Source organism: Anomaloglossus baeobatrachus, chromosome 5 (genome assembly GCF_048569485.1).
Source record: "Anomaloglossus baeobatrachus isolate aAnoBae1 chromosome 5, aAnoBae1.hap1, whole genome shotgun sequence".
NCBI classification, from domain to species: Eukaryota; Metazoa; Chordata; class Amphibia; order Anura; family Aromobatidae; genus Anomaloglossus; species Anomaloglossus baeobatrachus.
Window position 1 is genome coordinate 22,595,771 of NC_134357.1, and position 27,678 is coordinate 22,623,448.

The 27,678-nt window shown below is 59.3% G+C and overlaps 1 protein-coding gene across 1 annotated transcript; it reads right to left on the reverse strand.

Annotated features, from left to right (window-relative positions):
- Nucleotides 1–82: 82 nt before the first annotated feature.
- RIMKLB (ribosomal modification protein rimK like family member B) lies at nt 83–27,678 on the reverse strand. The gene is made up of 7 exons (XM_075352197.1): nt 27,429–27,678; nt 21,192–21,250; nt 9,267–9,489; nt 4,196–4,426; nt 4,028–4,114; nt 3,746–3,949; nt 83–589 (listed from the first exon to the last, which is right to left on the reverse strand). The coding sequence occupies exons 3-7, from the start codon at nt 9,436–9,438 to the stop codon at nt 90–92; spliced, it is 1,194 nt and encodes a 397-aa protein (XP_075208312.1). The 5' UTR covers nt 9,439–9,489; nt 21,192–21,250; nt 27,429–27,678; the 3' UTR covers nt 83–89.

Sequence of the window (27,678 nt, forward strand, 5' to 3'; positions counted from 1 at the left end):
CGTGCTAGATCCCCCCCATCCCTGTAACCCCCCCCACCCCACTTTTCACAACCCTCCCCTCTCCCCAATCCCACCCCCCCCCCAATCTTCTATTCCACCAAAAGGTTGATTTCGCTGGCGAGAAGCTGGTTCATGTTAAAGATGGCGCTCTTGGTGAGGAGCTCCCTCTCGGTGGCAGTGTCGGGGTCACTGTCCACAGAGCTGGAGCTGGCACTCATGCTGTCGCCAGGTTCGTGGTGATGGAGGAGAGGAGCGGGCACGTCTACGCCCGAGCTGGAGGTGACGCCAGGCAGCTCGGGCTCGCTCGTCTCGCTCGCGCTGGACACGACGGAGAGGAGGGACATTCGTCTGGTCAGTCGACTTGGCAGAAGGGAAATGGCGTAGTCGGCCACCATGGAGGCAACGTCCATGTTGCAGGCTTTGTCGAAGGCGATGAAGCCCACGTTGGCGTTGGCCTCGCAGACGCAGAAGGAGCCGTCTTCTTTGGTGAGCAGGTCGATGCCGCACACATCCATGCCCAGGATGTTGGAGACTTGAATGGCCAGCTGCTTGCCCTGCTCGCTGAGCGTGCACATCATCCCGATGCCTCCTGCAGAAGAGAAATACGGGAACGGATGAGCGGCAGACGGGGAGAGTACACCATGAACACACCCTGACCTCCTCCACCTATGGACGATTTATTTAGGGCCTGATAGGTGTCCAAAAATTAAACCCTTCCAGACAGTCCACATGTACGGAGCAGGCTCAGGAGCTGAGCCCGCACTACACAACAGATACTGGATATGCAGCACAGATGTGATCAGTCCAGCTTAACCATTTACATGCTGGTGTATGATGCACCAACGTGATCTCATGGCAGCCAGGGGCTTGATGAAGGCCTCCATGGCTAATATCTTCATCCACCAGTCAAGCCCATCCAGTGGCCCCCTACCCTACATTAGATTGCATGGAAGCTGAGGGATGCCGGAGAAGAAGGCGGCGGCGGCTGCCAGAGCAGGGGATGCCGGAGGAGAAGAAGGCGGCGGATGCAGGAGGAGAAGGCGGCGGCGGCAGCCAGAGCAGGGGATGCCGGAGGAGAAGAAGGCGGCGGCAGCCAGAGCAGGGGATGCCGGAGGAGAAGGCGGCGGCGGCAGCCAGAGCAGGGGATGCCGGAGGAGAAGAAGGCGGCGGCAGCCAGAGCAGGGGATGCCGGAGGAGAAGGCAGCGGCAGCCAGAGCAGGGGATGCCGGAGAAGAAGGCGGCGGCGGCTGCCAGAGCAGGGGATGCCGGAGGAGAAGGCGGCGGCGGCAGCCAGAGCAGGGGATGCCGGAGGAGAAGGCGGCGGCGGCAGCCAGAGCAGGGGATGCAGGAGAAGAAGGCGGCAGCAGCCAGAGCAGGGGATGCAGGAGGAGAAGAAGGCGGCAGCAGCCAGAGCAGGGGATGCAGGAGGAGAAGGCGGCGGCAGCCAGAGCAGGGGATGCAGGAGGAGAAGGCGGCAGCCAGAGCAGGGGATGCAGGAGAAGGCGGCGGCAGTGGCAGCCAGAGCAGGGGATGCAGGAGGAGAAGGCGGCGGCAGCCAGAGCAGGGGATGCAGGAGGAGAAGGCGGCGGCAGCCAGAGCAGGGGATGCAGGAGGAGAAGGCGGCGGCAGCCAGAGCAGGGGATGCAGGAGGAGAAGGCGGCAGCCAGAGCAGGGGATGCAGGAGGAGAAGGCGGCAGCCAGAGCAGGGGATGCAGGAGGAGAAGAAGGCGGCAGCAGCCAGAGCAGGGGATGCAGGAGGAGAAGAAGGCGGCAGCAGCCAGAGCAGGGGATGCAGGAGGAGAAGGCGGCGGCAGTGGCAGCCAGAGCAGGGGATGCAGGAGGAGAAGGCGGCAGCCAGAGCAGGGGATGCAGGAGGAGAAGAAGGCGGCAGCAGCCAGAGCAGGGGATGCAGGAGGAGAAGAAGGCGGCAGCAGCCAGAGCAGGGGATGCAGGAGGAGAAGGCGGCGGCAGCCAGAGCAGGGGATGCAGGAGGAGAAGGCGGCAGCGGCAGCCAGAGCAGGGGATGCAGGAGAAGGCGGCGGCAGCCAGAGCAGGGGATGCAGGAGGAGAAGAAGGCGGCAGCAGCTAGAGCAGGGGATGCAGGAGGAGAAGGCGGCAGCAGCCAGAGCAGGGGATGCAGGAGAAGAAGGCGGCAGCGGCAGCCAGAGCAGGGGATGCAGGAGGAGAAGGCGGCAGCCAGAGCAGGGGATGCAGGAGGAGAAGAAGGCGGCGGCAGCCAGAGCAGGGGATGCAGGAGGAGAAGAAGGCGGCGGCAGCCAGAGCAGGGGATGCAGGAGGAGAAGAAGGCGGCGGCAGCCAGAGCAGGGGATGCAGGAGGAGAAGGCGGCAGCGGCCGCCAGAGCAGGGGATGCAGGCGAAGGCAGCAGCCGCCAGAGCAGGGAATGCAGGCGAAGGCAGTAGGAGCCAGAGCAGGGAATGCAGGCGAAGGCAGTAGGAGCCAGAGCAGGGGATGCAGGCGAAGGCAGTAGGAGCCAGAGCAGGGGATGCAGGCGAAGGCAGTAGGAGCCAGAGCAGGGGATGCAGGCGAAGGCAGTAGGAGCCAGAGCAGGGGATGCAGGCGAAGGCAGCAGCCAGAGCAGGGGATGCAGGCGAAGGCAGCAGCCAGAGCAGGGGATGCAGGCGAAGGCAGCAGCCAGAGCAGGGGATGCAGGCGAAGGCAGCAGCCAGAGCAGGGGATGCAGGCGAAGGCAGCAGCCAGAGCAGGGGATGCAGGCGAAGGCAGCAGCCAGAGCAGGGGATGCAGGCGAAGGCAGCAGCCAGAGCAGGGGATGCAGGCGAAGGCAGCAGCCAGAGCAGGGGATGCAGGCGAAGGCAGCAGCCAGAGCAGGGGATGCAGGCGAAGGCAGCAGCCAGAGCAGGGGATGCAGGCGAAGGCAGCAGCCAGAGCAGGGGATGCAGGCGAAGGCAGCAGCCAGAGCAGGGGATGCAGGAGAAGAAGGCGGCAGCCAGAGCAGGGGATGCAGGAGAAGAAGGTAAAAGCAGGAATGCAGACACTTTGCTGCTGCTTTTTAGTCAGGCCCCTTTCACACTGGGTTTTGCCTTACGTTTAGTGGTCCCGTTGGGGCATCAGTCCGAACCGCTCCTCCCCCACCCTGCAAAACTTGTTTCGGACGCATGCGCCGACAGGGCCCTTGACTGTAATGGAGCAGACCATGTTAGCGTGTGCTGTTTTGTACCATTTACGGGCACACACGTTTTCTGCAGGCGGACACCAAAACATAGGGACAGGTACGCGTGTCACAGCTGATGACGCTGGGCAATGAATAGCATGTTAGTATGCCCCTGTGGGCACGCTAACATGCTAAGATGGCGGACTAGTCAGGTCAAATAATGCCCTTGTGACTAGTCCCTGCGCTCATTAGCATATCATAAAGGACCTTTAGAAATACTACTAGTATATGCTGGGACAGAGGCAGGGATTGGCAATATGCACCCAGAACTGCTCGTGGTTCTGGGTGCATATTGGACCTCATAAGTTCCCTTTACTTCTGCACCCTCCAGCTCAGAGACAACTGTAACTTAGAGGCTGGAGGTTGGCAGAAACCTGCAGGAAATGAGTCATAATGGCCAAAAATTGCATTATTCATCATGCACACGCAGGACGGCTTATTCTGACGGTCACGTGAAATGACAGTAATATCTTGGTGCACAGACCAAGTTCTAACATGTATTATTGATTCATGGCAAGACAGGACGGGAAGGATATAGTGGTTCATCCGTATACCTAGTGAGCAGTTGCTCTGCATTCTTCCGTCCGTTGAGCATCTTAGCATGGTGCCGATCACACGGCCGCCGACCACGATGACCCTCACGTCCCGTCCGTGCGACTCCTCCACGTACTTCTGGAACAGGTAAGGGGCTTCATGCCGGATGAGATGAGTCAGGTCGGACAGGTGGTGCTTGTCCCGGGCTAAAAACACAGCCTTACCTATAAAAGGAGAGAATAAGTGACGCTTCTATATACAGGGGTCTCCGCCAACGTCCTACACCACTGGCACTGACTCACCTCGATGTCCCCGGGTGTTCTTTACCACCATAGGAAATTCCAGAACTTCTGCCTCATCGATCATTTTTGAGAAGTTTTCATGTCCACCTGTGAAATAAAACATTAGCATCAACAAGATAAGACAAAAATGAGTACACCTCCCTTTCCGGATGGGGCAAGACCCCTCACCGTAAGAAAAGGTATCCGGCAGCGGGACCCCGTGACCGGCGAGTTCCTGAAAAGTCCAGAACTTGTTGACACAGTTGAGAATGGCTTGTGGTCGATTCATCAGTCGACAACCCATCTTCTCCAAGTGCCTGAGGACGGTGATATCGCTGTCACTTTGCACCCATGGGGTGGGCACGCGGACCACCACCACCTGGGGATAGGACGTGATGAACTCTCCATTCACACGGAGACCTGAAGTTATAAAAACGGACTGACGTTAATCCTCCCGCGTAGAGAAAACGCCTTTACGTTAATGCTCAACCTGACGACCGGAAGCTGCGCAAAAACCAAACCGAAATTAGCAAAAATTGCTCATGAAAACTTATCTAAACCGCGATAGAAAAAAATAAATAAATAAATAAATAAATAAATAAATAAATGAGGACAGGAAACCACGACGCACATGAAAACAAGCACGAGTTCACCTACTGAGGCCGCGGCCTCTACACAGACGTGTCCTGATTTTTTTTTTCTTCTTGGCTGGAATGCCGGTCAGGAAAGACACAAATAGATATTTCCCACGACACATGAGTACGGAGGGAAGTGACGATAGTCAGCACTATAGTTGTAAACTTACAAAGCCACTCACGGGGGACGAGGGAGTCCGGCTCCAGGACCCCCAGAGATCAGGCGTACTGAATGGAGAAACCTGACAGCAAACGTTAGATTCCTCCGCAGCGCCGGCAAAGGAAAACATCACGCCATGGCCGATGAAGTTCAGAGTCGGCCACATTTGAGGACAACTTTAGTTCTCATGTAAATGCATGAGTCGATCAAATTTGAAAGTGACAAGAAAAAGTTTGTGAAAGCAAAACTAAAAAAAAGTTTAGAAAAACGTACCATATTTTTTGTCTTATAAGACGCACCGGATAAGACGCACCCCAAATTTAGAGATAGAAAGAAGAAAAAAAAAAAAAAAAAGGTAAAAAAATAAAAATGGGGTTCGTCTTATACTCCGGTGTTGTCTTACCGGAGGGGGGCAGCAGAGGTGGTGAAGCGGGTCACATGAGGCAGAGGTTGTGCTGACAGCAGCGGGTCCGTGGCGGCAGCAGCATTGGCGGCGGGTCTTTGGTATCAGTGGCGGCAGCAAGTCAGTAGTGGAGCAGGCCGGTGCGGTGAGTGTCGGCGGTCCGGTTCAAATGATGGCACCTGGAGCTGCGCGTGCGCAGATGGAGGTCTTGGATGAGAGCTCCATCAGCGCACGTGCTGACTCCCGGCACCATCATTTGAACTGGGGCAGTCACTGCACAGCCACCACAGTCCGCACAGCCACCTGCCCGCACAGAGTGGCTGCCAGCAGGCCGCCCGCCCGTACAGAGGCAGCCGGCCTCCAGATCTGAGAGGGAGCCAGCACCAACAGGCACGCAGCCACAGGCACCCGGCCGCCTGAACGCACCCGGTCACTGCACACACAGCCCTAACGATAAGCTATATTCGGATTTTAAGACGCACCCCTGATTTTTGTTGCAAATTTTTGGGAAGAAAAGTGCAACTTATAATCTGAAAAATATGGTTATGGTTATAATTATATATATATATATATATATATATATATATATATATATATATATATATATATATATATATATATATATATATATATATATATATATATATATATATATATATATATATATATATATATATATATATATATATATATATATATATATATATATATATATATATATATATATATATATATATATATAGGTTTGAGTACAGCGATGCTGCAGGCACTGTGCTGGCTGCAGGGGCCAATGCGAAACAAGGCGGTGTATCAGAAGCTCTGGCAGCACACAGCGGCTGGCACAGATTGACCTCTTGCTCAATGTCAAGCAGAGATCTCCTCTGCAAACGTGCCATCTCCAGGCGCCATTTTCGTTAAGTCCGCTGCTGGGAAATCAATGGGCCGCAGGCGGCGCGTGCGCAGATGAGATCTTGAGAGGAGAGCTTCATCTGTACACGCGCCGACTGCGGGCGCCATTTGTTTGAAGCCTGCACCACAGACAGGGCACCTGGGATACCCTTCACACTGCCCTGCTCCACACAGCCAGCAGGGTCCCCGCCGCCCATTCTCCACCTCCTGGTAAGCTACATTCAGATTGTAATATGCACCCCCAATTTCCTACCAAATTCTTGGGAAGAAAAGTGAGTTATAATCTGAAAAATATGGTAATTGCAAAAATTAGCAGCAAAAGTAGAAAAGAAAAATAAAAGTTAAAAAAAAAAAAAAAAAAAAAAAAAAAGGGGGGCCTTACTTCTAGTCGGCATTCCCCAAGGTGGGGGGCTACCAATTAGATGAGGCACAAGGATGCCGGCAGGTAGTCAACATGGCACCGGTCTGGGGTGCCATAGACCAAGAGGACGACACCGGGCACAGGAGGCCCCACATGTGCGTGTTTATGGTCGGATGCCACAAGTCTCATGATATATTATCTCATCCATAGGAAATCCAGCAAGAAAGCGACTGCTTGGTCAGCGAGGGAACAGGAAAACAGCGTCAACCTCTCATAATAGAGGACGCCGGCCCATAAGCCTCTTCACACACGACAAGCTCCGCCACAAAGCACCTCCATCACTTCGGGGGCCGTGCAGGGGGGCTAAGCCGCCCATTGTTACTGTGACCTTTACTACTCTGCCTCTCACGCCATCAGGCCCCAGTCAGTCCGGGTAACCTGGGAACTACATATATTTTAGATATAAGTGCGCTAATCTCTGCAGATAACGGCAGAAGGTGCGCCTGGTCTCGCGCTCCTTTGCACTTTTACAGCTGCCGCATTGCAGGCGTCGTGGACAGACGGCAGCCGAGGGAAGCAGACACCGGAAAGTGCCTGGAATGCTGATCGAGAGTCGGGTTTCTGGAAGATGAGGAAATTCTTGAGTGGACAGGGAAAAAAAAAAAAAAAAGCTAGGATAAAAGGTGATCCAGACACCGATGAAGAGCTGACACTGCTGAAAGCAGAAGCACTCTGCTCCGCCAGCCTTCTGTCTTAAAGGGGAAATGCACCTACAGCAGACTGGCCGGGGGGTTAACACAGGCCTCGATGGGATTCCTCTATAAACGTCCCGGCTCTGCTTCACCCCGGTGTAACCCGCCTCGTAACCCGCCTCGCTCACTGCTTCTGTTAATCTGTAAGTGAATCCAATGTATGAACTACAAACAAAACCAGGCGTCCATAAACCGTGCCGCACACCAAGCACATGCCCCTTATGGCCGCACGGCCCCATCTGGAAGAAAATCCAGCTTCTCCCCGTCCCCCGCTGTGATATCAGCTGGTAGGAAGTTTACACGACGACGAGGAGGGGCCGCTCCGGTCTTGTGATGCTTATCCCCCCCACATCCCCCACGCATTTTCCACTTCTCCATACAAATGGCTGCATTTCAGAAACTGCAAACACTGCCAAGAGGGAAAAACACCAGGACGCCAAAACAAGCCAGCGTCAGAGCCGCGAGCCACTGGACCGAGAAGACTGCGGCTCTGGATCCTGTGGGCATCTTTCTTTTAAAACTGCGTGCACTTCGATGCCATAGAATAAAAATGGGGCAAGAAGCCGCGCCGCTGCGGGGGGAGAGCCTGCCCCCCCACCCCCAAGAAGCCGCGCCGCTGCGGGGGGAGAGCCTGCCCCCCCCCACCCCCAAGAAGTTGCGCCGCTGCGGGGGGAGAGCCTGCCCCCCCCCCCCCCAAGAAGCCGCGCCGCTGCGGGTGGAGAGCCTGCCCCCCCCCCCATCCCCCCAAGAAGCCGCGCCGCTGCGGGGAGAGAGCCTGCCCCCCCCTTCCCCAAGAAGCCGCGCCGCTGCGGGGGGAGAGCCTGCCCCCCCCCCCCCACCAAGAAGCCGCGCCGCTGCGGGGGAAGAGCCTGACCCCCCAAGAAGCCGCACCGCTGCGGGGGAAGAGCCTGCCCCCCCAAGAAGCCGCGCTGCTGCGGGGCGAGAGCCTGCCCCCCCCCCCAAGAAGCCAGGCTGCTGCGGGGGGAGAGCCTGCCCCCCCAAGAAGCCGCGCCACTGCGGGGGGAGAGCCGTGCCCCCCCCCCTCCCAAGAAGCCGCGCTACGATCGCTGCTGTCAATTACTGAAAACAGGTCATGGTGCGATTGCCAGTGCGCTCCTGCATTACTTGAAGCCATTGGGCTACTGTCCCTGCCACCTTTGTCCTCCTGTGAGGCTCCTAGATCAGCAGTGATACTAAATAATGCAGTATCGCAGTATATTTTAAAGGCAATCGCAGGTTTAAGTCTTAGGCTATGTGCGCACGTTGCGTATATACATGCAGTTACGCTGCGCTTTGTAGCGCAGTGTAACTGCATGCGTCCTGCGTCCCCTGCACAGTCTATGGAGATTGTGCAGGGGACGTGCGCACGTGGCGTTTTAGAGCACAGCGCTTCGGCTACTGCCGAAGCGCTGCGTAAAAAGTAGTGACATGTCACTTCTTCCGTGCGCTTTGCCGGCAGCTCCTGCTCTGTCTATGGGAGGAGCTGCAGGCAGAGCGCATGGAATCGGCGCTCACTACGGACATTTCTGCAGCGATTTAAAGCGCACATGTGCTCTTCAGATCGCTGCAGAAAGTTCTGCAGTGAACTGTACGCAATGTGCGCACATAGCATTATACTGATTTTTCCTTGTTTTTTCCCCACCCGCAGTTTGCTAGTAAACAGTAAATCGTGCTGAACTCACCCTCCCCAGGTCCACCGGTGAGTCCAGTGTTAAGTCAATAGAGGAGCAGCAGTCAGTGAGCTCACTGACTGGCTGCTGCACACTTAACATGACACCAGTGCTGGAGCCAATGCCAGGCACCGCTGGGCGCACTGGAGGAGACTCACTGGTGGACCTGGGGAGGGAGAGTGCAGCATGTTTTGCTGTTTAATGAACCGCAGCGTGGGCTGAACATTGTCTGGAGGACTTTAATAAATCACTACTCCACCCATCTGATCGGCCACTATGTGCCTTACAAGCCCGGTGTTATAGACAAATACTAAGTATTTACGGAGTGGCCTGCTGCATGGGGCATTGCCGGTCACACGCTCCGTCTTACCGAGGTTTCCTTGCTCGATGGTCAGAACCACCTCGTCCATCAGCAGATACCGGAACTCCAGGTCTTCTTCGCAGCATTTGGCCTTGAGCGCGCGGTGGATCTCCTGCTGGGGGTAGTCGTCCTTTATCCTTCTGTCTGTCAGAAACCAGAGACGGCCATTGGAGCTGCACATTTTCACTGGCCTGGAGGAGATGGAGGTGAGTGCGCTCCCTGGGTCAGTGGGCTGCAAGGAAAGGAAAAAGAATTTTTGTTTTAAAACACACGACTACAGAGAAATGTGCACAACCCCCTCCAAATATCTGCAGACAATATAGCCTCCAGCAGAAGGTACAACGTGGCCCGTCGTGTCTTGCACAGGCCTAATAAGCCCTATGTGAGCCCAAAGCGGACCTGAATGCCGTCCCCCGAGTCTTCCTGTACATATACTGTGCAGCTGCAGTCTATTGCTCGCTGTTATCAGCATTTCAGTTCTCTTTATTGGGTGGATAGTAGCCGCTCCTATATTTCTGCCATACATCTGGACAATCCCTTTAAGTTGGCCTTAAAGGGATTGTCCAGATGTATTTGCTTTTTTGTGTACAGACTGCTGCCACAGAGGATGAGGATAGGGAAGCAAAAGCAGGGGGAGGAGCCCACTGAAAACCAACATGCCCGATCCTTCTCTGCCCCCGTCAGCCCCATACACCGACACCGTGGGTGATCCGTGAAGGATTTCTCCTCCTAATGCTTTGGCTTAAGGCTAAGATTTTATGTAAATATCTTTAAAGGGTTAACAGGGGGTGAAGTGCTCCAGGACTATACCCGTCTGCAATGCCAGGGGTGCAGATGCCCAAGTACTGTACAATAGATGTGCTGTACATAAAAAAAAAAAAAAAAAATGGCCGCCCAACATCGGATGACTCGTGTGTATGGCACGGAATACAACGCAGGCGAGCAAGTCACGGTGTGCGGCGTAAAGCCGTCCCTTTCTTCGGGGAAGGGGATGGGTATTAAGTTTGCACGGCGACGCTGGCTCGGCACCACCCTCCCTGCGACGCAGGCTGGCATTGCTGACGCAGCTCGTCTTCTACAACCTCTCCCTCCCTCCCCAGCTGCACAGACGCAGCCGGCAGACAATAGACTTAGTGTAATGTTAGACGGCAGCCACATGCCGCCCTCCCTCCCCCCCTCCATCCTGCAACCTGGAGAGCGAGCGAGCTGCACAATAGAGATGCAGGGGAGAAACCGCCGGAGCCAACCCCCTCTGCCTAAATACTCAAAGGGAGAGGCCCCACCCCGCCGCCAGACCGGCTCTCGTCCACCATTAGTCAGATGTGTGCGCCACCCCCCCACCCTCCCGCCGCTTCACGGACATCGCGATCCGCCGGTTGGCGCGTTTCCTCGTATTAGAGAGGGAGAATGTGCAGACGGCCCCTTCCTGTTTCAGCACCGCGAAAGGAAAAAAAAAAAAGCTGCTGGTAATCCCGGCGGCACACAGGGGGTTAATGTGCACGAGGCTCGACATACAATGCACAGATCATATTTAAGGGGGGGGGCGAGTGAAAGCCTGCCATGTCTTCTCCCGCGCCTCCACGAACGGATACTCCACTTTAACCCCTTTCCTGCTGGGTCTCTCACCACATGTTAGTGTGTCGGCCCTATACAAGGGGGGAGAGACACTGCGATGGTGGGCTGGGGACACACGGACCTCGGCGGGGTTCGGTACCTGCATTTGGCGGGCAGGGTCTGGGGACACGGACCTCGGCGGGGTTCGGAGTCTGCATTTGGCGGGCAGGGGACACGGACCTCGGCGGGGTTCGGAGCCTATAATTTGGAGGGCAGGGGCTGGGGACACGGACCTCGGCGGGGTTCGGTGTCTGCATTTGGCGGGCAGGGGCTGGGGACACTGACCTCGGCGGGGTTCGGTGTCTGCATTTGGCGGGCAGGGGCTGGGGACACTGACCTCGGCGGGGTTCGGTGTCTGCATTTGGCGGGCAGGGGCTGGGGACACTGACCTCGACGGGGTTCGGTGTCTGCATTTGGCGGGCAGGGGCTGGGGACACTGACCTCGGCGGGGTTCGGTGTCTGCATTTGGCGGGCAGGGGCTGGGGACACTGACCTCGACGGGGTTCGGTGTCTGCATTTGGCGGGCAGGGGCTGGGGACACTGACCTCGACGGGGTTCGGTGTCTGCATTTGGCGGGCAGGGGCTGGGGACACTGACCTCGACGGGGTTCGGTGTCTGCATTTGGCGGGCAGGGGCTGGGGACACTGACCTCGACGGGGTTCGGTGTCTGCATTTGGCGGGCAGGGGCTGGGGACACTGACCTCGACGGGGTTCGGTGTCTGCATTTGGCGGGCAGGGGCTGGGGACACTGACCTCGACGGGGTTCGGTGTCTGCATTTGGCGGGCAGGGGCTGGGGACACTGACCTCGACGGGGTTCGGTGTCTGCATTTGGCGGGCAGGGGACACGGACCTCGGCGGGGTTCGGTGCCTATAATTTGGAGGGCAGGGGCTGGGGACACGGACCTCGACGGGGTTCGGTGTCTGCATTTGGCGGGCAGGGGCTGGGGACACTGACCTCGGCGGGGTTCAATGTCTGCATTTGGCGGGCAGGGGACACGGACCTCGGCGGGGTTCGGTGCCTATAATTTGGAGGGCAGGGGCTGGGGACACTGACCTCGGCGGGGTTCGGTGTCTGCATTTGGCGGGCAGGGGCTGGGGACACTGACCTCGGCGGGGTTCGGTGTCTGCATTTGGCGGGCAGGGGACACGGACCTCGGCGGGGTTCGGTGCCTATAATTTGGAGGGCAGGGGCTGGGGACACTGACCTCGGCGGGGTTCGGTGTCTGCATTTGGCGGGCAGGGGCTGGGGACACTGACCTCGGCGGGGTTCGGTGTCTGCATTTGGCGGGCAGGGGACACGGACCTCGGCGGGGTTCGGTGCCTATAATTTGGAGGGCAGGGGCTGGGGACACGGACCTCGGCGGGGTTCGGTGTCTGCATTTGGCGGGCAGGGGCTGGGGACACTGACCTCGACGGGGTTCGGTGTCTGCATTTGGCGGGCAGGGGCTGGGGACACTGACCTCGACGGGGTTCGGTGTCTGCATTTGGCGGGCAGGGGACACGGACCTCGGCGGGGTTCGGTGCCTATAATTTGGAGGGCAGGGGCTGGGGACACGGACCTCGGCGGGGTTCGGTGTCTGCATTTGGCGGGCAGGGGCTGGGGACACTGACCTCGACGGGGTTCGGTGTCTGCATTTGGCGGGCAGGGGCTGGGGACACTGACCTCGACGGGGTTCGGTGTCTGCATTTGGCGGGCAGGGGCTGGGGACACTGACCTCGACGGGGTTCGGTGTCTGCATTTGGCGGGCAGGGGACACGGACCTCGGCGGGGTTCGGTGCCTATAATTTGGAGGGCAGGGGCTGGGGACACGGACCTCGGCGGGGTTCGGTGTCTGCATTTGGCGGGCAGGGGCTGGGGACACTGACCTCGACGGGGTTCGGTGTCTGCATTTGGTGGGCAGGGGCTGGGGACACTGACCTCGACGGGGTTCGGTGTCTGCATTTGGCGGGCAGGGGACACGGACCTCGGCGGGGTTCGGTGCCTATAATTTGGAGGGCAGGGGCTGGGGACATGGACCTCGGCGGGGTTCGGTGTCTGCATTTGGCGGGCAGGGGCTGGGGACACTGACCTCGACGGGGTTCGGTGTCTGCATTTGGTGGGCAGGGGCTGGGGACACTGACCTCGACGGGGTTCGGTGTCTGCATTTGGCGGGCAGGGGACACGGACCTCGGCGGGGTTCGGTGCCTATAATTTGGAGGGCAGGGGCTGGGGACACGGACCTCGGCGGGGTTCGGTGTCTGCATTTGGCGGGCAGGGGCTGGGGACACGGACCTCGGCGGGGTTCGGTGTCTGCATTTGGCGGGCAGGGGCTGGGGACACGGACCTCGGCGGGGTTCGGTGTCTGCATTTGGCGGGCAGGGGCTGGGGACACTGACCTCGGCGGGGTTCGGTGTCTGCATTTGGCGGGCAGGGGCTGGGGACACTGACCTCGGCGGGGTTCGGTGTCTGCATTTGGCGGGCAGGGGCTGGGGACACTGACCTCGGCGGGGTTCGGTGTCTGCATTTGGCGGGCAGGGGCTGGGGACACTGACCTCGACGGGGTTCGGTGTCTGCATTTGGCGGGCAGGGGACACTGACCTCGGCAGGGTTCGGTGTCTGCATTTGGCGGGCAGGGGCTGGGGACACGGACCTCGGCAGGGTTCGGTGTCTGCATTTGGCGGGCAGGGGCTGGGGACACGGACCTCGGCAGGGTTCGGTGCCTGCATTTGGCGGGCAGGGGCTGGGGACACGGACCTCGGCAGGGTTCGGTGCCTGCATTTGGCGGGCAGGGGCTGGGGACACGGACCTCGGCAGGGGTTCGGCGTCTGCATTTGGAAGTAATTGAAGAGAGAATGTGACACGTGCTGGATGCCGGAGCGGAGGGACGTCATCTGCTCTGCTGGTTATGGGAGGATGCTGCGCTAGAGAAGCGGCCGGAGGGGTGCAGACAGGGTGTGCCACGCAGGGACAGCCAATAAACCTGCCTACATGCCAGGCAGATGGGCACCGTACACATACAAGGAGCCTGCACAACCTCAATGTGGTCTCCTACACTGCACCCCCAGGGGTCAGATGGGGTGACTGCCAGCCATAATTCATCATCACGGATCACCCAAACCCGTAGTCCAGATTACCGGAGAGAAGGAGAGATCAAAGCGTCCAAACAGCCTCTAATCCCACTGTGCCTACTGCTCCCTGTTATCAGCCAATTTTAGAAATGAATGCAGAATTGTCACTCCATTAGTCACAAACAATAAAACCATCACAAATACTGGGTCGCTGGTTTGTGAAGGGGCAATTTACATGCAGATTATTGCCTCCGTGATCTTGCATCTCATCCTTTAATGAACCCCCACCCATAACTGAAAGCCCCTTGGGGTTTAAGACCCCCAGAAGATCCCAACAGGGTATGTGCATGTTCAGCGACCACTACAGGGGGAATGAGGTACTGCAGGGGCCATTTGCAGACATGAGCTGCTCGGGTCCTCCGAGGCCTGCGCCTGCCAATTATTCTCCGCAGTGGCTCAAGAAGAGGGCACAACTCTAAAAAGGGCAAGAAGTGAGACCGCACAAGCCTCGACTATTAATGGGGCATTAATCTGCCTGAAAACCCAGAAGCAGAAGACAGAGCAAAACGATCTGATACTGACGCGTGTTATCGCAATGATCTGACCAGAAGACCCCAACAGCTGGGATCCCCCTGTGACCCTACTACTGAGGGAGCGCAGAAATCACACGACCGCCCCCCCCCCCCACAGGGGAGCCCTGCGCCGAGCCCCACCCCACGGAGCCCTGCGCCGAGCCCCACCCCACGGAGCCCTGCGCCGAGCCCCACCCCACGGAGCCCTGCGCCGAGCCCCACCCCACGGAGCCCTGCGCCGAGCCCCACCCCACGGAGCCCTGCGCCGAGCCCCACCCCACGCCGAGCCCTGCGCCGAGCCCCACCCCACGCCGAGCCCTGCGCCGAGCCCCACCCCACGCCGAGCCCTGCGCCGAGCCCCACCCCACGCCGAGCCCTGCGCCGAGCCCCACCCCACGCCGAGCCCTGCGCCGAGCCCCACCCCACGCCGAGCCCTGCGCCGAGCCCCACCCCACGGAGCCCTGCGCCGAGCCCAGCCCCACCCCACGGAGCCCTGCGCCGAGCCCAGCCCCACCCCACGGAGCCCTGCGCCGAGCCCAGCCCCACCCCACGGAGCCCTGCGCCGAGCCCAGCCCCACCCCACGGAGCCCTGCGCCGAGCCCAGCCCCACGGAGCCCTGCGCCGAGCCCAGCCCCACCCCACGGAGCCCTGCGCCGAGCCCAGCCCCACCCCACGGAGCCCTGCGCCGAGCCCAGCCCCACCCCACGGAGCCCTGCGCCGAGCCCAGCCCCACCCCACGGAGCCCTGCGCCGAGCCCAGCCCCACCCCACGGAGCCCTGCGCCGAGCCCAGCCCCACCCCACGGAGCCCTGCGCCGAGCCCAGCCCCACGGAGCCCTGCGCCGAGCCCAGCCCCACCCCACGGAGCCCTGCGCCGAGCCCAGCCCCACCCCACGGAGCCCTGCGCCGAGCCCAGCCCCACCCCACGGAGCCCTGCGCCGAGCCCAGCCCCACCCCACGGAGCCCTGCGCCGAGCCCAGCCCCACCCCACGGAGCCCTGCGCCGAGCCCAGCCCCACCCCACGGAGCCCTGCGCCGAGCCCAGCCCCACCCCACGGAGCCCTGCGCCGAGCCCCACCCCACGGAGCCCTGCGCCGAGCCCCACCCCACGGAGCCCTGCGCCGAGCCCCACCCCACGGAGCCCTGCGCCGAGCCCCACCCCACGGAGCCCTGCGCCGAGCCCCACCCCACGGAGCCCTGCGCCGAGCCCCACCCCACGGAGCCCTGCGCCGAGCCCCACCCCACGGAGCCCTGCGCCGAGCCCCACCCCACGGAGCCCTGCGCCGAGCCCCACCCCACGGAGCCCTGCGCCGAGCCCCACCCCACGGAGCCCTGCGCCGAGCCCCACCCCACGGAGCCCTGCGCCGAGCCCCACCCCACGGAGCAAGCACAGAGGAGCAAGCACCGAGCCCCACCCAGAGGAGCATTCATCGAACCCCACCCCACCCCCGCACACAGAGGAGCCAGCGCCGAGCCCCACCACCGCAAAGAGGACCATCACCGACAGGGTGTACTCTGCTCTGGCTAAATACAGCTGTGCGTACACTGGACGCAGCTCATATACACAGAGCAAATTATCTCATTGGTCAAATTTTCCCAAAATCCTGCCTCCCCCCCCAGATAAATTGTGGAGAACGCAAGCCGGATTCATTCAACCTTTGAACCACGTGCCATATGGTATTACCTGCTAGTTCCCACTCATTGCCCATCCGATGGGGTACTGTGCAGTTAACCCCTCCGGGCACACGGCAGGGGGGTCACCAAGTCTAGGGCCCCAACATAAGCCAGTGCAGCAGCAGGCGGCATGTGTGATCACAGCACCATTTATAAAGGGGCACTTTGGCTTAATAGACAAGGTCTTAAGATCTGGCTAACATTACAGCGTGATTTCCTGCTCAGCTGCAGAAGCAGCGCCACACTTGTCTGCAGGCTCTCTCCGGTACTGCAGTGTATTAGGCGAGCGGTGATACAGCGCCACACCTGTCCTCAGCTTTGTGGCATCTGTAACCCTGGAGAAACCTTGTAATAACCTGCAAGGGGTCCGCATCACTGACACCACAAACGGGAAGGAAACCCACGTGACCGGGCGGGCAACACACGATGTGCAGGACGGGGGAACCCACCTGCTCAAAAACAAAACCTCAACATATACAAGTTTGATATATTTTTTGTTTAATCCAAAGCCTGAACTAAGCTATTAATAGCTATCAAAGCTATTGCTTTCAGTTATCATCCAAGGAAGACGTCTACAGATGGGTAGAATAGTACAGCAGAGCGCGAAGCGATGGAGCAACCAGAGGAACGGGCGGCTGCTTGCTGCAATATGAAGCGACGGCCTCCGACTGCCCAAGTTTAGCTCAAATCCGAAAAACATGTGCGAGTCAGCAGGAAATCACAGTGAAATCAGCAGAGCCGCCAGCACCGCCGTGTGGACAGGAGCCACGTACGGCCGAGACGCCACTCCTCCGGCACCCCCCACCTTCTCCTGACACGGGGGGCCGCAGCACAAATATATCACAGATGGGTATAGGACAGTTTCTTAGAAAGCAGGTAACGTCTGAACAATCAAATCTAAAACCCATCACCACCCCAAGGGGCCGCGAAGGGAGGAAAGAAAAAAAAAAAAAATATATAAATCACGAGTTCAGCCCCTGCCGGCAGTCACCCAGTTTAGTCTTTTTCTACATCCGTCCACTACTGCATATTTATAGCATAAACCCACCCATAGATACAGAAAACTTCCTATTTTTCTAAATTTAAAACTCCATTTCCATCCACTGCACACAGAGCTCTCCTCCGGCAAGCGCAAATCAGTATGGAGAAAAGGGGAAAGCATCTAAGGGGTGCTTCACACACAGCGAGCTCGCTGCCGAGATCGCTGCTGAGTCACGCTTTTTGTGACGCAGCAGTGACCTCATTAGCGATCTCGCTGTGTGTGACACTGAGCAGCGATCTGGCCCCTGCTGCGAGATCGCTGCTCGTTACACACAGCCCTGGTTCGTTTTCTTCAAAGCCGCTCTCCTGCTGTGACACACAGATCGCTGTGTGTGACAGCAAGAGAGCGACAAATGAAGCGAGCAGGGAGCAGGAGCCGGCGTCTGACAGCTGAGGTAAGCTGTATCCAAGATAAACATCGGGTAACCAAGGTGGTTACCCGATATTTACCTTAGTTACCAGCCTCTGCAGCTCTCACGCTGCCAGTGCCGGCTCCGGCTCTCTGCACATGTAGCTGCTGTACACATCGGGTTAATTAACCCGATGTGTACAGCAGCTAGGAGAGCAAGGAGCCAGCGCTAAGCAGTGTGCGCGGCTCCCTGCTCTCTGCACATGTAGCTGCATTACACATCGGGTTAATTAACCCGATGTGTACTGTAGCTAGGAGAGCAAGGAGCCAGCGCTCAGTGTGCGCGGCTCCCTGCTCCCTGCTCACACTGGTAACTAATGTAAACATCGGGTAACCATACCCGATGTTTACCTTAGTTACCAGTCTCCGCAGCTTCCAGACGGCGGCTCCGTGCAAGCGCAGCGTCGCTTGCACGTCGCTGCTGGCTGGGGGCTGTTCACTGGTCGCTGGTGAGATCTGCCTGTTTGACAGCTCACCAGCGACCATGTAGCGATGCAGCAGCGATCCTGACCAGGTCAGATCGCTGGTCGGATCGCTGCTGCATCGCTAAGTGTGAAGGTACCCTAAGTGTTCAGGGAGGGCAGATTATCAGCTGTACATTAGTGTAGATAGGGGGGGGGGGGGGGGGAGCGCATACTCTGCAGCCTGAAGATGGCAGCTCACACCGCCTGTGTCTTACAGACTCGCCGAAGGGAAATTACAATGTGACAAGGGAGAACAGATCCCTGGTGGGGTGTGATGGGACAAATGACAGCAGCCCCCAGATCTCAAGTCCAAACTATATCCATACGGGAAAAGTCCGGAGCAGGCTGTAAAATGCATATCATGGGCTGAAAATGGCGGCAGGGTGCAACATGTAATACATCAAGGTAACCTCTAACACAAGTCATTCTGCTGCGCGACAAAGTTATAGCCTGAGCTTTATGACCGGCAAGGTCCATGCTGCGCGGTGCCGGGGCTTTCCCTTCATTACTAGTCACAGTCGTGCCTTCACAGCAGCGCTCATGTGCAGATGCTCAGGAAGTCACAACTATCATGTGTCGGCCGCGCTCGCAGTGATGTCAGTAGTTTATACAAGTTGTGGCCGCACCTCTGAGCCCGAGGCACAGGAGCCCGGTGCCGGGTAAATGTTACACCAAGCGTCATACACATCAATGAACCTGAATTACAAGGCTACACGAGTACACCCAGCGTCTACTACACCGACCTGTCTCCACATACACAAGCACATGACTGCTTCACCGTCCGACAGCTGCGACAGTGCTCGTATCAAGACGACCGCAACCCATGCCCCCCCAGAGACCCCACTATTGTAAGCCATTGACCCTAAAGGGGTATTCACACAGCTGATCGTATCAGGTCCTAGGATCTGCATCTATCCTAACAAGAGATTTGCTTCCTCCTCCCCCAAAGCCAGAAAGGTGGGCCGCCAGCCACCCCCCCCACCAAAGCCAGAAAGGTGGGCCGCCAGCCACCCCCCCCCACCAAAGCCAGAAAGGTGGGCCGCCAGCCACCCCCCCCACCAAAGCCAGGAAGGTGGGCCGCCACCCCCCCCCCCCAAAGCCAGAAAGGTGGGCCGCCAGCCACCCCCCCCACCAAAGCCAGAAAGGTGGGCCGTCAGCCACCCCCCACCCCCCCAAAGCCAGAAAGGTGGGCCGCCAGCCACCCCCCCCCCCACCAAAGCCAGAAAGGTGGGCCGCCAGCCACCCCCCCCCCCCCCCCCACCAAAGCCAGAAAGGTGGGCCGCCAGCCACCACCCCCACCAAAGCCAGAAAGGTGGGCCGCCAGCCACCCCCCCCCCCCCCCACCAAAGCCAGAAAGGTGGGCCGCCAGCCACCACCCCCACCAAAGCCAGGAAGGTGGGCCGCCACCCCCCCACCCCCACCAAAGCCAGGAAGGTGGGCCGCCAGCCACGCCGCCACCCCCCCCCCCACCAAAGCCAGAAAGGTGGGCCGCCAGCCACCCCCCCCCCACAGCCAGAAAGGTGGGCTGGGGCCGCCAGCCACCTTCTCCCCCTTGAAAGGCGGGCCGCCATTGCATCTGGACTACTAAACAGGAAGCACAAAAGTTGCCGGTAAGAGCAGCTGATGGGGCCAAGCCGGGGGTTGCAGACTAAGATGTGGCCATTAAACCTGGATCCTGCAAATTTTTTTTGCAGAAAATCCCAGCATTTTCGGAACTCCTATGCACAACCAACCCTCGGCTCCTGGTAGTACAAGACCGGGGACTGACTAATGCTCCTATGATCAACACCGGCACCACAGCTGTGGAGAAACTACAACTCCCAGCATGTCTATGGTCACCGGAGAGTGCTGAGCGCTAGTTTCCCAACAGATCAAGTGCAGAAGGTTGCTGACCCCTGTGGTATGAGCAGCCATGGGTCACCTCTTCACCTCTGCTCCTTTTTTGGGCTGGGGGGGATTGGATAGAGGATGGTAAATTTAACTTCTAGTAAAAGCTGCGTTGCTTTTTCTATATTTTGTGAAATCTTTCCAGATATGACCCACGTAAAACCTAACAACTGCTTCTCTTCCCAACCCCCGGGCCACATCTTATCTGAGCAGCTGTCGGAGGCTCGAGGTCACGCAGACTATCCCCAACCGTACTAACCCTCCGCTGAGTGTCTGTGTCACTCGCAGGGCCGCTCCGGGTATTTCGAAGAATCATCAGCAACTACAGAGTCAATATGCAGTACAGCCGGATGGGAAGAACACGTCACCGTGCGGCTACACCGAGGCCTTCGGATACTGTAACTAAGCAAATAGTCACAGAGAAAGACCACGAGCAGAGGATTTACTGCCGATATGGAACACTCACGGCAGACGCCAAATCTACGGGACGGCAGGCGCCAAATCTACGGGACGGCAGGCGCCAAATCTACGGGACGGCAGACGCCAAATCTACGGGACAGCAGACGCCAGCAAATGCACTTCGTTACCCACCTGTACCCCATATGGGGGAGATTAAAGGAGATTTAGCATTGCTTGCAACCACTTGCATAAATGGAGCTGATCACCCAAGGCATGGGGAGGCCAGGACATCGCAAACCACTTGCATAAATGGGGTGGACCCCCCCCCCCCCCTTAAGGCAAGAGCTGCTCATTAGTGGGGGGAGGCCAGGACATCGCAAACCACTTGCAAACAATGCCCAGAGCACACAGCTCTCAAAGGGGTTACCCAGCACCTATCCCGCATGGAGAGGAGAGCGGCGCAGCTCACTTGCAGTATCACCTGTGCACACCACATAATACCTGGAAAGCAGCCACTGATGCCACAAAGCAGCCAGCGCTGGATAACCACATTTAATGCAAAACAAAAAACGGATGAGTACAGTAAAACTCCGGACCCCCCCCCAAAGATGACCGGCTGAATCAGCTGGGTATATTTCCAAACCATCCGAAATAAGGAGACATGGACCAACGTCCTCTTAGGTCGAGGTTCCTATTACTCTCACTCCAAGCCCCGGAGGTGCCGGCGCTCACCCAGCGAGCTCCGTGCTCAGCACATAGGGGCCATTCCTGGACGACACCGGTGGTCCGTCTGCCTCAAATACATAGGACAGGTTCCCAGACACTTACTGTAAGCTGTGGACGTAGACTGGTCGTGTGCAGAATCTCAGTGCCGATCGTTCAGAAACCTACGGAAAGCAGAAGACGACATTACTATCAGCACGTTACACTGTAACCAGTCATTAGGGCGCTGGATACAATTGTATGACGTAATAAAAGATACAACGTATTATTAACCCTACAGAAATTATGATGCACAATGAGAACAGCATGGCGGGCGGCTGCCAGCTCCTATCTGGCGCCGCTTATCTCCAGATGGTCGCTGGCTCCGCTGCAGATCCATACGGCGGCGTATTATGTCTCCTTAAAATGTCAAGATTACGCTCACGGACATCAGACAAGACACTGATCAGTCAACATCCCTCACGACCTTCAGAGGGGAACGCTGTGCATTCTGCATCATCGGGGGAGATTCAGCTGCAGCAAGAACTACAACTCCTAGCAGGCGGGAAGTTGTTGTCTGACCGCACATGGCCACCGTCTTAGGATGCCAGGGCATGCTGAGAGTTGCAGTTTTGCAGCAATGATCCAGGAATAAGATTCTTAAAGGCAATGCCTTATGAACCTGGAATTGGCTGGAATCAGAGCCCTCCATCCTGATGAGGCGCTATACTCCCCCTTTAAAGGGAACCTGTCACCGTGTTTTTGGCCTATAAGCTGCGGCCACCACCAGTGACCTCTTGTATACACCATTCTAACATGCTGTACACAACAAACACTTTATAATACCAACTAAACTGGTCGCTGCGGTCATGTGGCTCAGATGGGCGTCTTCGTCCTCCGCCAGTGCCGCCTCTTTCGGCCCTCTGTCGCCGCCTGTCGTCCTTCTGAAGCCGCGGTGCATGATGCGTCCGACGTCATACACACTCGCTGGCATTCAGATCAAAGTATCGTAGTGCGGCTGCGCTGGACCTGCGAGTGTGTATGATGTAGGACGCATCATGCACCCCAGCTTCAGGACGACGAAGATGGCCGAAGAGGCGGTGTCGGCACCAGAGGACGAAGACGCCCATCTGAGCCACATCCACTGCAGCGACCGGTTTAGGTGACTATTATAAAGTGTTTTTTATGTTGTACACAGCGGCCTGGGCCCTTATATACAGCATATTAGAATGCTGTATATAAGAACCCGGTGGTGGTGGCCGCAACTTATAGGCTGAAAAAACTGACAGGTTCCCTTTAAAGAGACCCCTGATGCAACACTCAGATTTCTCTTGGTCTCACCAATGGAAGACACATCAATGGCAGCTGCAGACTGCCATGACTGTGGGTCATCCATCCCGCCAGACTATTGACACTGCACTGTGATATATACATGAAGCAGGCAGAGCAGGATGAACGGTGTTAAAGGGGTCGTGGAGGACGTCTCCCCTCCTGGTGAAGATCGAGTGTGCAAGCATTTCCGTTAGATAAGCGGCACCTGAATGGCCATTCAAAAAGCCTCCATCTTGAAATTTGCATGGAGACCGCTTCAAGTGACAACCCCCCCCCACCTACGCTGAATAATCGTGAGCATCACCGTAACCCCTGACCCCACCATGGTACAGGCCGCCTTGCTTCCATAGTTTGCATTGTCTATGGACGGACCATACACTGCGGGTCTGTAACTTAAGAGTCATTTCATATTAAATTTTTTACATTTTTTGCTCATGTAAAAATGTGATGTGAACAAAAGCGTGTGGCATCTCTGACAAGGTACATGACGCCTAAGGCCCCAACATACGAGAAGGAGGAAGAGGAGGCAGCCGCATGAAATGCCATTCACGGTGACTAGCGGGTCCGGGACATCGTCCTACGCTTGGTGCATTATTCCTGCCCTTCCTTTATCAGTTCGTGGCGGAACAACGGCAGCTAACATGTCAGAATTGGGGAGGGGGGGGCACAGCCGGCCCTGAAGACCATCAAGTCTCCAGTCAGCAATTATAACAAAAAAATGTCAATTTCCTACATCCATGACCGGCACGAGCTGGGACCGTATCCGCAGCCGCCCCCTGGTGACCCTGGAGGGCTTCCAGGTCTATTCATGGAGGCCTCTACCCATAAGTGCCCATTACCCTGTTGTGCGGATCAGAAACCTACAGCTGTTCTAGGACTATAACTCCCAACAGCATCAGGGGAATGCTGGGATTTGTAGTTTTATAACACCAAATGTGGCCTAGGATGCTCCATGGGCCCTGACTGTTGGCCTCAGTCTTCCGCATAGAGCCCGGCCACTCCTACAGGAACCCGCCACCAACATGACAACAGACCACCCCCCTCCCCCCCACCAAACTCTGCAGCCCGTGGGGTCCAGCCCATGTATGAACCCCAATCATCAGCAAGATGCAGAAGAGTCTAAACCCATCCCTACAAATGGAAGGACGGCATCGTGTCCAGCCTGTACCGGGGGGCACATGACCATACTGTGCCTCCAGTGTATGAAGCCAGTGCACTAAACCCCCCTCCCACACAAAAAAAATGCCGCACCAGGTGACATTACGGTGGTATACGGTGACAACCTGGGCACGCCACTCAACACCAATCACTATCCTCACAGCCGTGCCCACTCCCGAATAAAGCTGCCCCCTGTGATAAAACGTCAGCCAGACGCAACCCCACCTCACCCTCATCCATGGAGGCCTTCAAGTCTCACCCCTGTGCGCCCGAAAATCCTCACCCACATCCATAGAGGCCTACAGGTCTCACCCCTGTGCGCCCAAAAATGCCAGTCACCGTCTCCTCCGCTCCACATCAAACAATTTTTAAGATTTTACAGCTTTCTCTTAAAATTAGCCCCAAAAGCAATGACTGATGCATAATCTACTGTGACCCCGCCACATCAGCATCAATGTGACGAAATATGACACCAATATCAGTAGCTAACACTCATCCAGTGTCGGTGCCACCCCCCTACCCCCATTTCACACCCCCTCCCAGGACACCAGCCTCCTCAGCCCCCCAGCATTATACCATCTGCTCCGCAGCATTTCCGTTTTTAAAGGCATGCCTTTAATACATATTCCTTTAAATAAACAGACAAGGCAAAAAAAAAAACAAACTAGAAATCCTGCAAACCCCTCCACCGCCAATAAATGGGCCTAGACCACCCCCTAATGACAACCCCCCTTCAGACACCATGGAAACCGCGTCCTGCACATCAGCCAATCTCATCCTCCATCTCATGACAGTCTCCTCCCACTGAGGCCTGCCACCCCTTCAGAGACCCTGCACCCCCACTCCTCCCCGAGAACCTGAAACAGCACCCCCCCAGCCTCCTCTTGCCCCTACTCTCCAAGCACCCTTTTGCCCTCACCAAGCCATGGCGCCCTCTACCCTCTCCTCCTCGCCAAGCTGCTGCGCTCTCCTGTCCCCTCCTCAAGCCCCCCCGCCCCCTCCTCCTCAAGCCCCCGCAGTCACCATCCCCCCCTGCTCCCTCCTCCTCAAGCCCCCCCCGCTCCCTCCTCCTCAAGCCCCCCCCAGCCACCAACACCCACCCTCCCCAAGCCCCCCAGCCGCCAACCCCCCCCCGCTCCCTCCTCCTCCAGCCCCCCCCAGCCGCCAACCCCCCCCGCTCCCTCCTCCTCCTCAAGCTCCCCCCAGCCACCAACCCCCCCGCTCCCTCCTCCTCCTCAAGCCCCCCCCAGCCACCAACCCCCCGCTTCCTCCTCCTCCTCAAGCCCCCTCCAGCCGCCAACCCCCCGCTCCCTCCTCCTCCTCAAGCCCCCTCCAGCCGCCAACCCCCCGCTCCCTCCTCCTCAAGCCCCCTCCAGCCGCCAACCCCCCGCTTCCTCCTCCTCCTCAAGCCCCCTCCAGCCGCCAACCCCCCGCTCCCTCCTCCTCAAGCCCCCTCCAGCCGCCAACCCCCCGCTCCCTCCTCCTCAAGCCCCCTCCAGCCGCCAACCCCCCGCTCCCTCCTCCTCAAGCCCCCTCCAGCCGCCAACCCCCCGCTCCCTCCTCCTCAAGCCCCCTCCAGCCGCCAACCCCCCCGCTCCCTCCTCCTCAAGCCCCCTCCAGCCGCCAACCCCCCGCTCCCTCCTCCTCAAGCCCCCTCCAGCCGCCAACCCCCCCGCTCCCTCCTCCTCAAGCCCCCTCCAGCCGCCAACCCCCCCGCTCCCTCCTCCTCAAGCCCCCTCCAGCCGCCAACCCCCCCGCTCCCTCCTCCTCAAGCCCCCTCCAGCCGCCAACCCCCCGCTCCCTCCTCCTCAAGCCCCCTCCAGCCGCCAACCCCCCGCTCCCTCCTCCTCAAGCCCCCTCCAGCCGCCAACCCCCCCGCTCCCTCCTCCTCAAGCCCCCTCCAGCCGCCAACCCCCCGCTCCCTCCTCCTCAAGCCCCCTCCAGCCGCCAACCCCCCGCTCCCTCCTCCTCAAGCCCCCTCCAGCCGCCAACCCCCCCGCTCCCTCCTCCTCAAGCCCCCTCCAGCCGCCAACCCCCCGCTCCCTCCTCCTCAAGCCCCCTCCAGCCGCCAACCCCCCGCTCCCTCCTCCTCAAGCCCCCTCCAGCCGCCAACCCCCCGCTCCCTCCTCCTCAAGCCCCCTCCAGCCGCCAACCCCCCGCTCCCTCCTCCTCAAGCCCCCTCCAGCCGCCAACCCCCCGCTCCCTCCTCCTCAAGCCCCCTCCAGCCGCCAACCCCCCGCTCCCTCCTCCTCCTCAAGCCCCCTCCAGCCGCCCGCTCCCTCCTCCTCCTCAAGCCCCCTCCAGCCGCCAACCCCCCGCTCCCTCCTCCTCCTCCTCAAGCCCCCTCCAGCCGCCAACCCCCCGCTCCCTCCTCCTCCTCAAGCCCCCTCCAGCCACCAACCCCCCCGCTCCCTCCTCCTCAAGCCCCCTCCAGCCGCCAACCCCCCGCTCCCTCCTCCTCCTCAAGCCCCCTCCAGCCACCAACCCCCCCGCTCCCTCCTCCTCAAGCCCCCTGCAGCCGCCAACCCCCCCGCTCCCTCCTCAAGCCCTCCAGCCGCCAACCCCCCGCTCCCTCCTCCTCAAGCCCCCTCCAGCCGCCAACCCCCCCGCTCCCTCCTCCTCAAGCCCCCTCCAGCCGCCAACCCCCCCCGCTCCCTCCTCCTCAAGCCCCCTCCAGCCGCCAACCCCCCCGCTCCCTCCTCAAGCCCCCCAGCCGCCAACCCCCCCCGCTCCCTCCTCAAGCCCCCCAGCCGCCAACCCCCCCCGCTCCCTCCTCAAGCCCCCCAGCCGCCAACCCCCCCCCGCTCCCTCCTCAAGCCCCCCAGCCGCCAACCCCCCCCGCTCCCTCCTCAAGCCCCCCAGCCGCCAACCCCCCCGCTCCCTACTCCTCAAGCGCCCCCAGCCGCCAACCCCCCCGCTCCCTACTCCTCAAGCGCCCCCAGCCGCCAACCCCCCCGCTCCCTACTCCTCAAGCGCCCCCAGCCGCCAACCCCCCCCGCTCCCTACTCCTCAAGCGCCCCCAGCCGCCAACCCCCCCGCTCCCTACTCCTCAAGCGCCCCCAGCCGCCAACCCCCCGCTCCCTCCTCAAGCCCCCCCCAGCCACCCGCTCCCTCCTGCTTAAGCCCCCCCAGCCACGCCAACCCCCCCCCCCGCTGCCTCCTCCTTAAGCCCCCCCCCCCAAGCCACCAACCCCCCGCTCCCTTTTCAAGCCCCCAGCCGACTTCTCCCAGAGCCCCGGCACCCCGCTGTCTCGACACCCTAGTACTTGCTCCTTCCAGAACCCCAGCACCCCCCTGCAAGCATCAACACCCTACTACCACCTCCTTCTAGAGCCCTTGCACCCCCTCCCCCCAGGCACCTCCCACCCCCTTCTCCTCGAGCCAAGGCACCCCCCCTAAGACCCCTATCAGAGCCCTGGTACCCCCTGCCCCCTCCCAGAGCCCTTTCAGCCCCCATTTCCTCCTTCATGAGCCCCAGCACCCCCCCACCAGCATCCTCTCCTTCCAGAGCACTTGCAGCTCCCTACCCCCTCCTCCTTCCAGAGCCCCAGAATCCCCCTTGCCCAGTACCCCCCTCCCCAGCACCTTCTACCAGAGCCCAGGCACCCCCCTGCCTCCTCCTCAAGACCAGGCAACCCCCCTGCCCCCTCCTTCTGAGACTAGGCACCCCCCCTACCAGAGCCCCACAGCCTCATCCTCCCAGCGCTCCATCCCCCCCAGCCTCCTCCTCCACGAGTCCTGACACCCTCCAGCCTCCTCATTCTCCTGGCGGCCCCCCACCCAGCCTCCTCCACGAGTCGCGGCACCCTCCAGCCTCCCCTCCTCCCGGAGCCCCCCAGCCCCCCGGCGCCCCCTGCTCCGGCGGATACTCACACAGGCGCCTTTCTCCACGACGTCGTCTTTGTTATGTCTGAGGGGATGAGCACAATGCGGCAACACAAAGGAGCGGCTCAGCCACGCAGAGCGCAGGACACAGGCGAGAGCCGGCCGGACGTGCCTCCCCTCTTGGCGGGCTGGGATACGGGCAGACACCCCGCGCCGCCGGAGCAGCTAGGACGAGATGACCGAGATCCCCCCGAACACACACAGCTCCGCACAGACACGTCCGCACTCCACGCCACAC

Bases quoted from the DNA above. Each gene is read 5' to 3' on its own strand.
- RIMKLB (XM_075352197.1), bottom strand. From the start codon at position 9,438: ATGTGCAGCTCCAATGGCCGTCTCTGGTTTCTGACAGACAGAAGGATA. The intron at 4,427-9,266 runs GTAAGACGGAGC...TTATAACTTCAG, and splicing joins CATCGAGCAAGGAAACCTCG to GTCTCCGTGTGAATGGAGAG. The intron at 4,115-4,195 runs GTGAGGGGTCTT...TTTATTTCACAG, and splicing joins GCCGGATACCTTTTCTTACG to GTGGACATGAAAACTTCTCA.